Below are 13,703 nucleotides of genomic sequence, written 5' to 3'. Positions count from 1 at the left end.
GCCCCAGTGTTGAGAACCGCATGACGGTGTTCTGGAGCAAACCAATTGGTGCCCACACCCTTCTCAGTACAGCGAGAGTTTTTAAGGGTAGTACTCTGTCAGAAATACATTCCTCATTTGACAAACAATCGTTTGCGCACCTAGCATTGACAGGCACTGTTCAGGTGCGTGGAGACAGGACTGTAGGGCAGTAAATAAAGCAGATGTGGTCTTCGCCCTCAAGAGTCTTACAGCGACCCAAATGACAACAAAATCTCCAGCTAGGATGAGGACTTTGAAGCAGTAGAGGGTGCTGTGGAAAGCAGCGCTGTGCGGACTTGCCTGGAGGATCAGGGGGAAGGGAACCTTGAGTTCTGATTTCAAACAGGAGCAGGAGTTGAAGTAGGGCCTATCCACTATGAGTATGCAGCAGAGTTTCCAGAATAGAGGCGTGGCTATTGAGAGTGAGACCCCGGCAGACCCAAGGCAGAAAGTGGCATCCGCACTTGGAGCAGAGGGGTTGGGGTGGGAAGGGGGCCAGATTGAGGAATGATGCAGGAGAGTCCATTCATCTGACTCCTTGACTGAACCACAGAATAAGGAAGGCCAGTCGACTCCTCAAAGTAGTTTTGCAGATATCCGACCCGACTATTTGCTGACATAAGAACTACCGGCGAGAACATTCGCACAGCCTTGGTCAGGAAGCAACAGCAAGACTGGGTAGTAACGGTTTCATTCATCTGTTTCTCGGCATCTCTCTTCTCACAGCAAGGCAGAAAGCAAACAAGATTTTCAAGGGCAGCCAGATAAAAGTTCGAACCAAAAAAAGCTTATTGAACCGCTTTGAAGTGGTTTCCACTTAAGGAAATAGGAAGTAAAGTAAAAATATGGCTAGCGAGTAGATACTCTCCTGCCTCGCCCTTCGCGTTTGTAGTTCAGATGTTTGTGTTTGATGGTCAATTATTGGGAGACCTGGAAAGATGCGCTCCAAGCATTTCTGCTTCCGAAAGAAGTTCACAACCAAAGCACCTTTTAGGGGATCCTTTATTGCTGCTGTTTAAAAGAAAAATCCATTCTTGTCTCAGGCACAGGCCAGTTCAGACTCAGCTAGCCTGGAGCCTGCTGATTTCAGTAGGGAATCCTGCCTTGTGTGGTCCAGGATCCAAATACTGCATGCATGGTGGGAGTTAAATTTTATTTGTTCCAGAGCCATATAAATATATATACACAACATTACATACTATACAAGTTTGCAAGGCGTCCTCCACTGCTACTCCACCAGTCTCTCCCGTTCCTAGATGTTCAGAAGAACCTTGGGGGTGGGGGTGGGGGGGTGAATTCGTGGAGCCTCTGCTGTATGACCTCTTGGGGTCAACCAGGGGAGGCATATGTGCAGGCTCTGAACAAAACCTGCCTTGAAATTATGCAGAGGGATTCTTTCACCATCTTGACTTCAAGTTTCATAACGAATTCTTCAGTTATCCAGTTCTTATTGAAACAACAACAATAAATACAGCTTTCCCATGACATATTTCCTTATAGGAAAAAAAAAGATTGCTAGAAGATAATTTAGTCACTTCTGATTTCTGAAGAGAAAGGGGCTCTGCATTTGAAAAAACAAAAGTGTGATCTCAAGCTGTTGCGTTCTGTGAAAATCACAAATGGAGGCATTAAAAAACTTCTAATTCCATTCTGTGTGCCCTGAAGTTGTGCAGGGATAGACAAAAAAGCATGGCCATGTTTCCCTGAGGATAATTCTTTCATGCAGACTAATATTACAATGACACATTTTTGTAAATATTTGGAATGTGCATGATCGATTCTTGTCACTTGTCCAACACCTAGACGTGCTGACAACATCCTAACACACACTTCTGGATCCGCTTCAGCAAGCAACTGGTAACCATCTCCAAATGGCTGCTCTGTTTTGATGTAAGCTTGATTAATGCTACATATGAAACTCCAAATGTCACAATTCATGAGTTTAAAATACTAATTATTAGACTGCTTTAGTTAACTGGTTCTAAAAAGGAATTTGAACTTAACTTCACATGGGTATTAAATTCTCTTACAATAAATGCAACTTTAAGATAAAGGAGTTCACAAAATCTTTTATGATTTTAACCCAAGGATGAGGATTACATAAGAATGTTATAGACAACACATGGCTTTGGCATTGCAACTCTATCTACCAACTCACGGGAGATGGGTGGGACATCTGGCTACAAAGCCCAAGCTGTTTTTTGATGAAATTGGAGACTAGCAGCTGTGGCCGTTGCTGGTACTCCACCAGGACATCATGGGACAAACTGATTTGGTCACTCTCGAGTCGGTCAAGAAGTGTCACGCAGACCACGGCAGCTAATAAAGCAAGCACAAGGTTAGTGATGCAGACAGGCTTATCTGTTCTACAGGATATTAGCGCTAACATTCACAACATGTACATTTTAAACTGTCCCCCTGTAATATAGACATAACCCGGTGTAGCCTCTAGTTTTCTCTATCATTCCTTCCTTCTTTCCTTCCTTCCTTCCTTCCTTCCTTCCTTCCTTCCTTCCTTCCTTCCTTCCTTCAAAGACTCATCTAAATTAGTTAATTGAAAATGTTGAAAGCCCTCTTCGCTCTGTGTGTACTAGATTAAGGAAAGCATTATATCCAGAAAAGAACAAGGAAAAAATCTTTGTATCCAAGGCACACAAAGCTCTGGATTTTCAATTGCACTTGCCAGTGCTGGGCGTAGACTCTTCCTCTTCAAGGATATGTCTGCAATGACCTTTATTCCTGGGTGCAGTGTATGAATGTGCTTGAGGCGAGTACAATGAACTAACTATGGAACGCTGGCAGAAAATACCTATAAAAGTAAACACGGATTCTGATGAACTTTGAGATCTTAAACACATTAGCACTTAATTTTCCAAAGAATGAGGGAAATCTTGTGTTGGAAAACAAAACAACAATGTGTGGGAAAGAAAACAATATGTTTTGGAAGGCAAAGTTCTCATTTTTTAACCCAGGGAGAGTATCTTTGATTTGTCCTATTAGGAAAATCCAGACAGAAAAAAATGGATACTCTATCAATTCTTTATTATCAATTTCATGTCTCTGATTCCAAGGAATGAATGAGCTTACTTGTGCTGGAATCAGTGTCGAGCACTTAGGCGTAATGACAAACAGTGCAGTAATCTCCATCAGCATCGAAAAGTGTATTACTGCAAAGGGGGACAACTCTGTGGACACTGTCAACCTGTGCAGGCACCAAAATAGAGCTGGGAAATACATGTTTCTTGACTCTCTGCTTCAGGCTTCATTGGGAGATGTGGATTTAGGAAGAAGTGTACTGTAATCACAGAGTTCATACTATCTTTTAAATTTTCACTTTTCATTGATAAATGATACTTATATATATTTAGAGGTACAGTGAAATATTTCAATAGGTATATGTGCTACAGAAAGACTTAGTCAATCTAACTAAAATATGCATCCTCTCACACTTATTTTTCATAATAACAATTAAAATCTACTCATTTAGATATTTAGACATATACATTATTATAAACAATACTCATTAGGACATTAAAATGTATTCCTCTATCTAACTACAACCTTGTGCCCTTTGGCCAACATGTCCACACTTCCCCCACCCCAACCCTCCACTCCCCAGCCTCTTGTAACCATGATTCTAATGAGTAGGAATGGGATTGTACAGGATCACTTTCCATGCTTGGCTTATTTCACTTAGCACGATGTCTGCAGTATTTATCTGCACTGTCACAATACCCAAATCTCCTTCTTCATAAGACAGCAGTAGTGTCCCATTTTATGTATGCATCCGATTTTGTTTATCCGGTCATCACTGGCGAACACTTGGTTGCTTTTATAATGGTGGCTGTTGTGAGTGATGCTGTAGTGAATACAAGTGATGGCATCTCTTCCACATACTGGTTTCCATTTTTTAACTTATATATTCAGAAGTGAGATTTTCAGACACTGTGGTAGCTCTGTTTTCAGTCTGAGACCTTTATCCAGTTTCTCAAGATGGTGATACTGATTCAGATCTCAATCACCAGCATACTAGGGGTCTTTTTTTTTTTAAACCTCCCTACTAACACTTGTAATTGTTTGCCTTTCCATAGACAATAGGTGATCAATGATCATTGGGCTCCTTATTTCCCTCCTATTAAATTCTCTGAATTCCTTATGTATTTTGGATGTAAACGTCTTTTTATTCAACTTGCAAATATTTTCCAATTCATGTATCTTTTTGTGTGATTTAGTACTTGTTACATGCTAGGCATTATAATATCATAATTTAAGCAGCCATGTCATGAACGAGGTGGTATTTTGTCCCCTTAGAAAAATGATGAAATGAAGGCTTAGAAGGGTTAAACAAATGGCCCATTATGATGTAACTGTTAAGTAAGTAGCCAGTAAATCCCCAGCTTCCTAAACGGCTGTGTCTGTCCGCTCCTCTCCTGACCTGCTACATGGTGAACTGTTACTATTTGCCCTGGCCTGCCAACCAAGATGATGCTTACAATCAAGTAAAAAGCAGTGGAAATATTCAACTGGAGAAGAGCTGAATATTTAATCACCTAGAACCCTATTTACTCAAAACTCACTCACTTGGTTGTAAAGCAACTTGGCTGGACAGGTAAACAAAGTGGCAGAGCTGCGTCTCCTCAGCTTTTCAAGTTAATGAGCTGCAGGTCTGTGAATGTGATGCAGCTGGCAGATGAAGGGAACATTGAAAGCCCAGCTCCAAACCCTCACTTGGCAGAAGGATGAAAGGAAACTCGTGTTCTGTACTCTCCACAGAGCGGGCACCAAGCAGACTGTTTCCCTTGGATTTCAAGGGTAAGGTCAAATCCAGAGAGAGCAAGTAACAGCAATTTTGGCTTTGCTTTCTCCACCCTCGAAAGCCCTAACAAGCTTCATATTATGATCTTGTCACCTACCTATTTCCATGAACAAATAAAAGGGTCTAATTACCCAGAACAACCTGTCAAAATGAAGCTTGTAGCCTTGCTGCCATAATCCTTAGATTAGGCCTGAAGGGGTTCTCTGGGCCAGAGGGACACTTAATGACCTAGCTGTCACCAAGAACGTTGCCAGCTACCAGACCCAGGCAGAGTGTAGCGGGAACACACAGGTCGAAGGCAGAGCTTACTGTATTCTGAGCCCTGTTATAACGAGCGGCAATTCTCAGCCCTTTGGTATCATTTATGGCCGCCTAGAGAAGCTGATGAAAGTTGCCACTGTGTCTTTTTCACATAAATAAAACAGCATGCATTTCTATGCACACAAAGTATCTGTGGATCATTTTAGGGAGTCGGGTGTCTAGAGCTCGAAGCCCTCTGGTCTGCTGTGCTCGCAGCCTTTCCCTGGTTCAGGTCAAACCTCCAGCAAGGTTTTTGCATTAATGGGGGCAAAGTTAACAGGGCTGGGAGCCAACACCCATGTACACAGCAGAACCCACAGGAACTGGCTGTTGGAAAACAGCAAAGGTTAGTGTTACAGCTCCCTGCCTGGCTTATCTGTCTGCTCCTCTTATCCCTTCTTCTCACCCCAACTGCAAACCCAACCCCACCCAACCCCCTGCTTTCTGCCACTCAATCTTCTGTTGTTCAGTGTTTGAGTTTATAAAGCCAACACTCTTGTCCTGGTCTGCCTGCTGTGGAAGGTACTAGAATCACGTCATCATCAGCCTAAGACTTTTCACTTCCCGTGTCTTTGAGACCTTGATCTCAAGCTGTTGGTGGCCTATCACAAAGCAAGTTGAGAAGTTCACATTCAGAGGGGCCAACAGGAGAGGGATATACAAATAACTAATTCCTATAGGTTCGTGTTTCTCAAAACTTGGGCTACCTGCCACCTGTATCAGAGACCACAGATAATTCAGATTCTCATGCTACATCCCAGACACCTACAACCAGAGTGAGGGTAGAATGAGGGGGTGGGGTGGGGAATAGTAAATACTTGTAGAAAGCAGGTCTTTTTCAACGAACTCTGTGGAAACAACTTTAAAGACTTTTCCTGAATCAAACCAAGTTACCACGAAGGCACATACCTGGACCCTAATTCTTTAGGTCAACAAAGACATGCTGAATTTACTGGAAGTGACTTTCACAGTACATTCTTTGATTGCCCTATATCTCTTATAAAAGTGTTATTAAAGATACTTCCTGTGATGAGTTCACTTACTTAATATTTGGCTAAAGTTTAACATTTGAATAAAGTTTTGCCAAAACAAACCAAAAGAGGAAAACACCTCAAATGCTTTCTTTTATTATATAACGAGAGTGGAAAAACATGACTTGTTTTCATTTCCGCCTAAGAAGCCCAGAGCTCAGTCCAGGTATTTACTTACATTTAGCATTGGATTCCTGGGAAGTGTCTTTGATATTGAGGCCCCTAGGAGTATGTCCACTCACTTACACAACCACCTCTTATTCTTTTCGCCTTGTTTTAAGTACTGTTTAAACTTCCCTGATCCATTGGGAGCTGTATTAGTGTTTTCTCCAGTACCTGTGTGCACACATCATTTTCCAGTAGTAACTGCAGTTCGTGACGCCATAGGAAGAAAGCAAGAGCCAGGAGGCAGTGATGTCAGATCAATTCCTTCCTTGTTCTCACTTAGCTGTGTTTCCATAGGCTGCTCAACTATTCCCTCTAAACTTGGCTTCATCCTCTCAGAAAAGGATGTCTTTTGGGGCCTCCCAGGCCTCCTGGTTTCTACTGTAGGCCTCACATCATCTTGTCAGCAGGAAGACCATGTTGTCATCCTTGAGGAGGCCTAGCAGGGATGCTGGAGCCTTGATCTGCTGATGCTGAACCATGAAACAAAGATGACTTGGGAAGATAGGCAATGGATTCTGACGCTAGTTAGTCCTGGGGTCACAACAGAGAGGGTATGTTGGCAATGTTGAGACGTTAGGATTAGAATTAAAGTCAGTCCATCAAAAGTATACTGCCTTTAATTCAAAATATGTCCAAGTATTTCAGAATAAGTTATTCTTTCTTAATCTTGTCTTTGTCAAATTTACAAACCAAAAAAACCAAAAAACAGCTAAATGTTATCATATAAAATGTTTCGTCTCAAAGAAAATAAATATGTCTGAGATGATGGATATGCTAACTAGCCCAATTTGATCGCTGTATAGGCCATACACATATAAAAACTTGCAGTTATTATTCAAGGAGAAAAGTATTGCAAGGTGTGGTGTGGTGACACACATCTGAAACTACAGCGTTCTGGAGGTTGAGGCAAGCAATCAAGCCAGCCTGAGCCATGTGACAATACCTCACTATCACCCCAGGCAAACAAAGTGATGAATTATCTACTTATTTACACCAGATTTTTTTGGATTTGAAAGCTGAATTGTCGTGGCAAAATCATGGCTTATGCAATACTACTGAGTAAGTTCTCATTCGATTCCAGCACTAACTCTTGGGACCACCCAGTCCTTAGGGTTTGCTGGCTGAAGTAAGAGAATTATCTGTTCACAGTATCTGCAGCACAAAACTGGTCTCTGATTTTGAATGGTGCACATTTGGGTTCGTTGGTCCAAAGACCCCCCAGCCTTGTGTTTTCATGGAAAGGCTGCTGCCAGAAGCAGCAGTGTTCCCAGAGCACATGGCCTGAGTCACACAGAGCGGAGGATAAATTCCAGAGAAGGCGGGAAAGTTGACAAACCCTGAGCCACTATTTCTCTTGTGAAGGTATGGAGAGCTGCAAGTGGGTGTCAAATATCCCTGTGGAACAATTTTTCAAAAACCTGATTTACTTCTATTTGGGGATTAAGAAATACTACAGCTACAAACCTAAAATAACCATTAATTTTGTGGTAACATCTTTTGGGCTTTATCAATGGTCACCATGCAGGTCCCAGACACCAAGATTCTTCATTGCTGGGAACACCCACCCAAGAATTTTAAAACCTGAAGGTTAGTTTCTGTTTCCTTTTATCGAACAGTTTCAAAGCAAGTCTCTAAAGAATGAAGACCTCCCTAAGTTACAAGTAGCTGTCAAAAGAAATAACATGGCATTATTCCTTTACTCTAAAGAAAGGCCACTGTGAGTTGCAGACAACTAAAGGCATTGAGATGAACTTGAGCAGAGCCTAATCTTAGACAAATGTTAGGTTTTATATATTGCTGTGCAAGCTTGTGTCAAAAGGCAGTTCTGTCTTTAAAAAACTGGATGCAGGCTGAATGTATTTATCACAAGTTCACAGCCCAAGAGGGTGACGTAAATTTCCCTTTAAGAGAGGGAGAGATATGCCACGGATGCATCGACTCAGCATTTCTCTTGTCTATTTTTTCATTATTTTGAAGGTACAGCTTTCTGATACTGGGTGATTTGAAGTCTACTATCTCCTTATCTGGATCCTTGTTAAGGTGTCACTGGATCCCTATTCTACTTGTCTGGGACAATGAACAAAAGAACAGCAGCGACAGATGGGTTTTGGTGGCCCTATTCCAGGCCACCTACAAATAACAGCAGATTCCAGGACTGTAGGTTTACATAAATCTAACAGCAAAGGGAACTCCTGGCTCCCATCCTTCAAACAGTTCTGCACTGCTGATATGACTCGTGAATGGAGGGTCTGGCTTTCTATGGTCATTTTCCAAGGTCAAGTAAAGTCTCATTGTCATTCTTTATATTCACTCACTCAGCAGATATTTATTGAGTTCCCATGTGGCAGACATTATTCTAGGTGTTGGGCAACAGAGCAATGACAAAATCCCTGTTCTTCTGGTGCTACGTCACAGCGGAGAGAGAATGAATGTCACCTTTGCTCACTGTACTGATTTGTTTTTGTCACTTGAAACAGATTAGAGTCAGCTAGGAAGAGAGATCCTCTGTCGAGGAATCATCTCCATCGCATTGGTCTATGGTAGGCCTGTGCGGCTTTTTCTTTATTAATTATTGATGTGGGAGGATCCAGCTCACTGTGGGCAGTACCATCCATAAGCATGTGGTCCTGGGTTGTATAAGAAAGCAAGCTGAGCAAGCCATGGAGAGCCAGCCAGTAAGCATCATAGATAGAGCTTGACTTCCCTCCATGATCGACTGTGATGTGGAAGTGTAAACCAAATAAACCTTTTCTTCCCCAAGTTGCTTTTCATTAGAATGTGTATCACAGCAACAGAAAGCAAATTAGAGCATGCATTAATCTAAAGCAATGCATAAGTTGGTATATAATCAAGCCAGAACTCTAGCTAATAGTGTTGAATATGCAACAGAGAAGTGAAAGAAATGATATAAATATGAGTCATTGGGCTTGGGTACTCATACAATGGTCCCCTGAGAGGCCAAGTCTCACATTCATTGTGAAGATAAGTGGTGAGTTACATGGACACAAGCCCTCCCTGGGCCAGACAGATGTAGAAATGATCTGTTTCTGCTGGGGTTCCAACTCTGCCACTGAATCCTCTGAGTTAGAACTGTGACTCCTAAATTAAGAGTGGTGTTACCCAAAGGCAGAAACTCTGTATCAGTTCTCACATTGCTGTGAATCCCTGTTGGTTGTTCAGCTGGCTTGTGAATACAAAGACAGAAAGGGACATATAAAAAGACAGAGAAGACAACCAGGAGACTAGGTTAGGATGGGCTGGTAGTAACTGTGGAGGAGAGTCAGTGTCTTGAGAGCCAGAAGCTCATGAGTTCTGGGCTCTGGGGTCAGGTGAGACTTCTCCATGCTGCTTGCCATTCATGTTCCTTCCTGATTTTCTGCTAGAGCAGCAGCCTGTGAATGCAGCCTCAGTCCTTCCCCCAAAGCTTTCCTGGCTCACAGAGTGGGTTGGTAAATGCGCTAAAGTAAAAAAGCATTGTGTGACAGTATCCAAGCTTCACCCCTGGGAAGGAGTGAGGAAGGAAATGTTATGAAGTGGCCATGAAACGTGGGGACATGATAGCAACCTGTGCATGGGCCTTTAGTCCAGCCCTTGATAGTTGATCTTCCACAGGCAACATACCAGAAATCCACTTTTTCAAACAGTGATGTCTTGGGGAGATGAGCAGCCCCCATGACGGTGAAGAAATTTGGACAGTAATCCCTGGATGAACTACAGAATTGAAGAGCTGCAGAGCTGCGGATGGAGTGTGTTGGCAGCCAAAAGAGGTCTGCATGATGAAAAGGAGGCTGCAGCAGTGTCCAGGAAGAGGGAGACCTGCAGAGACACTGACACCAGAAGCCAGAAACTCTAGCAGCAGCAGAGGGAACAGAACGATGCAGAAAAAGAGAGGGAGGCAGGTTATGAAGGAGGGCTATCTGTGGGTGGAGGGAGAGCAAGGTCATGAGATCTGCAGTGAGGACAAAAAGGCTTTCAAGGGAAGAGCTTCCCTCAGCTCTCTGCAGGATTCTCAAAAGACAAAGACAGATGCCCAGGATTCACAAGACAATAGTGTTCCCTGGGGGCCAGTAGACAGCTTTTGCAAAAAGAATTCATGGTCTTCACCACACTTACACCTGGCAGTCTGTTGGCTTAGCATTTTGCGTTTGACTATATTGGTTACCCAAATCTGCTCATTTACATATTTGCAGAGATGTGAGTTAAGTGGTCACTTGTTTCCATAATAAAGAAACCCCAGAAGGCCTCTCCTGGAGTAGAAATCTTCTGCATTGCTGCTCATGTGAGGTCAAACTGCCCTGCTCTTGCTAATTTGTTTAGGGGAAAGCAGAGGCTGTGGTTTCTCTTAAAATGAGCTTTCTCAATGAGCGTAAATTGGGTGGGCTGGAGTCTGGGAAGATGGCTCAGTGGTTAAAGCCCTTGCTGTGTGAACCCGACTAAATGCCTGGTAAGTGTGTAGACCTGTCTGTAATTGTAGCCTCAGAAAGCAGAGAAAGTGTTTTCCCCAGAGCAATGGGTCAGCAGAACCAGCCATGTCACTGGTAGAGGGGCAACTGAGGATGGTTCCTGATCTCTGGCTTCCACATGGCCTGCACACTCATACACATGTGCCCACACACATGCTAGCTAACATGCATACACACATGCACAACACACGCATTCACATGAAAGTGGAACAATTAAACAGTACAAGGAAGAATTTGTGGTTCTTTACCCATGTAGTACAGGGATTGTCATGTACATGTATTCTGAGGTAAGAGTGGCTAGAGAGAGTACCTCTTAATTAATCTCCTTTTAGAATCTCTTTCTTCCAAAGTCCATTATCAGAAATGTTACCACTCGTACAGCGAGCGTTTATAACATGAATATGAAAATGTATTGGCTACAAGGACAAATGTTAGAATTCAGGGTATTTTGTGAACTTTTAAACTTCTGGACAGCAGAGAATATTCTCCTGGTGTCCTGTGAGATCACTGATCCTCTGGAGTCTTCCTCATGTCCCTAACTTCTAACTTCGGTCTCATCCTGTCTGCGTCTATACTTCTTGCATCTCATAACCGTGTTCGCTTCAAGTGCCATCTTTGCACCATCAACATAGACGTTCACTCCTCCAGTCAAACGCTGCCGCCAAATCCTCCCCTAAACACGTTCTGTCCCTGTTGAGACAAGCTCACTCTTCTGATGATCTCTCTCCTGAAACCCACACTGAACTGTCAGCAGCTCTTGATGGGTTTCTCTTTTGAACCCTGGCAGAGCCTGACCGTATCTCACTGCCCTGCGCTATCACCTTGGTCCTGAAGCTTTGCAGGAAGCTGCTTCTTCCCAACTCAGAATCCAGAGAAAGTCTATCAAAACTTCTCAGAGTTCCCCAGCACCTCCCGGTTTCCAGACAGAAAGTCAAAGTTTCAGCAGTGATCACACAACCTGGCCATCTCCCCCACATCTCCCACCTCCCATCATCCCTCCCGGTACTTGCCTCCACCTGTTCTGCAGCACACCTGCGTGCTCCTGCTATATTTAGCTTTCTATTTACACTTTCCGAGCGAGCTTCCCAGGTTCCCGTGTGGCCTTTCCCAAATGGTACCTTCTCCTCCTACTTTTTCCTGACCATACTAATTAAAATTATGACTGATTTTATGACTATTTTAGGCACCTCTCATTTGCATCCTGTCCTAACAAATTCAGTTATGACAGAAAATAGCAGCCATGACCAAGATAGAGAACAATGAACTTGCGGTTGAGTCCTAGCTACATTACCACCCAGCACGTGCCCTCAGATTTTTGATTCTTGAGCTTTGTTTCCTCATGATGGGAGCAGTGTCCTACCTGCTCACAATGCACTATGGGATAATGTATAGCATGAATAATTTTAAGGCATGCATTCAACACAAAATAAAATGGGCCCCCTTTCCTTCTCCTGAAGAATGAACATAAGATGCCTTTGTGAAAGAGGAGAGGGGTCCTTGGCATTCCCAAGAAGCTTACCTCTCAGACTGCACAGTCCACACATGGCTGCAAACACCGTCGACTCCATCTCGATGTTCCTGATGCCAGCTTTGTGTGCTCTCCTCAAGTAGTCTAGCTTTTTTTCTCGCGAAAAGGAACACAATGCTCCATCTAGGCGGCCCTGGCCTGAGAAAGGACAGAGTGACTTAGTGGCTGATGTCTCACCTCAGCGGCAGTGGCATCATCGGGAAGTGACTGTCCAGGGTGCAGGGCTCTGCATCTGTCCCTGCCTCTTGAGTGGTGGTCCTCTGGAGAATTAACTCGGCTGCCGAATCTTTCTTCCAAAGGACTGTAGAGCGTGGCTGCACCTGCCTCAGATCTTACATAAAGGGTGGAATGTCTGTACAGGAAGGAGTGCCCCAATTCTAAAGGACAGTGGGGACATCAGGAATAGGGTGAGGGGGTCACAGAGGAAGTTGTCCTCTGAGAAAAAACTCACGTTTCCCCAGCAACAGGGTGGCCGGGCCAGGTGGAGACATGGGATGGTGAGGATTGGGAGGAGGCTTCATACCTCAGTGATGCTCCTCAGGCAAATGATTTGGACCCTGCTACTCTCCATAGACCCACCATGGCTAGTCACAGGCCAGTGGTGTGGCTTTGTCCCTTACACACTTCCCAGGCTTCATGCTAACTGTTCGAGTTCTCCCTTCTAGCTTGGTTCTATTATTTCTGGTTTACTTAATTTCAGATTTTACCGGTTGACCAGTGGGGACAGAAGGAGGTGGAGAATAGTCTGATGTTGCCTACACCCCTAGCCCCGCCGCTATGTGTGCATCCCAACTTTTCCCACCCAGCAGTACCCGGATGGAAGCCAGTCGCCACCCATCACTTACACAGTCCTTCCTGAAGCCTTTTCTCTCCTTAGCTCCTGTTCTCTGTGGCTTCTCTCCGTCAGGCAGCTCTCCCCTGTCCCTTCTCTCCTCTTTGGCGCTGCCTGCCAACACTTTTAATGATGTTATTTAGGCTGAGTCAAGACCACATGGCCCAGAAGCCATGGGTAATGCCAAGGCAAGGGTTGCCTCACTTCACCTACCATAAATAGCCCCAGATGTGGGCCAGGGTTGGCCAGGGCTGTCACACATATAGCATGTTGTACTTCTTAAGGCTACTTTATGTCATGTCAAGAAGCAAAACATCTGAATTTTCATCTGAGAAGCTCCGGAAATTACAAACGTTAGCCAAACAATTCACATTGGAAACAGTACCTCACGGGCCAAAGGAAACACCGCCCCCGCCTGGCTTCTGCTTATGATCTGTGACTCGAACACATGGGCGAGTGACCCTCTAAATGAAGGGCCTGAGAGTCAATGTCCTAGAACAGTCTCAATCTGTTCACCTACCACCCTGTCTGGCGTATAAATACC

At 43.9% G+C, this 13,703-nt stretch overlaps 1 protein-coding gene across 1 annotated transcript in view; it reads right to left on the bottom strand.

Moving 5' to 3' along the window:
• Positions 1–434: 434 nt before the first annotated feature.
• The window catches only part of Upp2 (uridine phosphorylase 2), a 36,857-nt gene continuing 23,588 nt past the window's right edge, over positions 435–13,703 (bottom strand). Inside the window, exons 6-8 of the mRNA XM_036184214.1 lie at positions 12,319–12,465; positions 2,180–2,340; positions 435–737 (exon numbers count right to left, since the gene is read on the bottom strand). Coding sequence (XP_036040107.1) covers positions 435–737; positions 2,180–2,340; positions 12,319–12,465 — 611 coding nt within the window. The remainder of the gene's footprint in view (positions 738–2,179; positions 2,341–12,318; positions 12,466–13,703) is intronic.

The sequence above is a fragment of the Onychomys torridus genome, chromosome 4 (assembly GCF_903995425.1).
Source record: "Onychomys torridus chromosome 4, mOncTor1.1, whole genome shotgun sequence".
NCBI lineage: Eukaryota > Metazoa > Chordata > Mammalia > Rodentia > Cricetidae > Onychomys > Onychomys torridus.
This window is presented reverse-complemented; position numbering and strand designations above follow the sequence as displayed.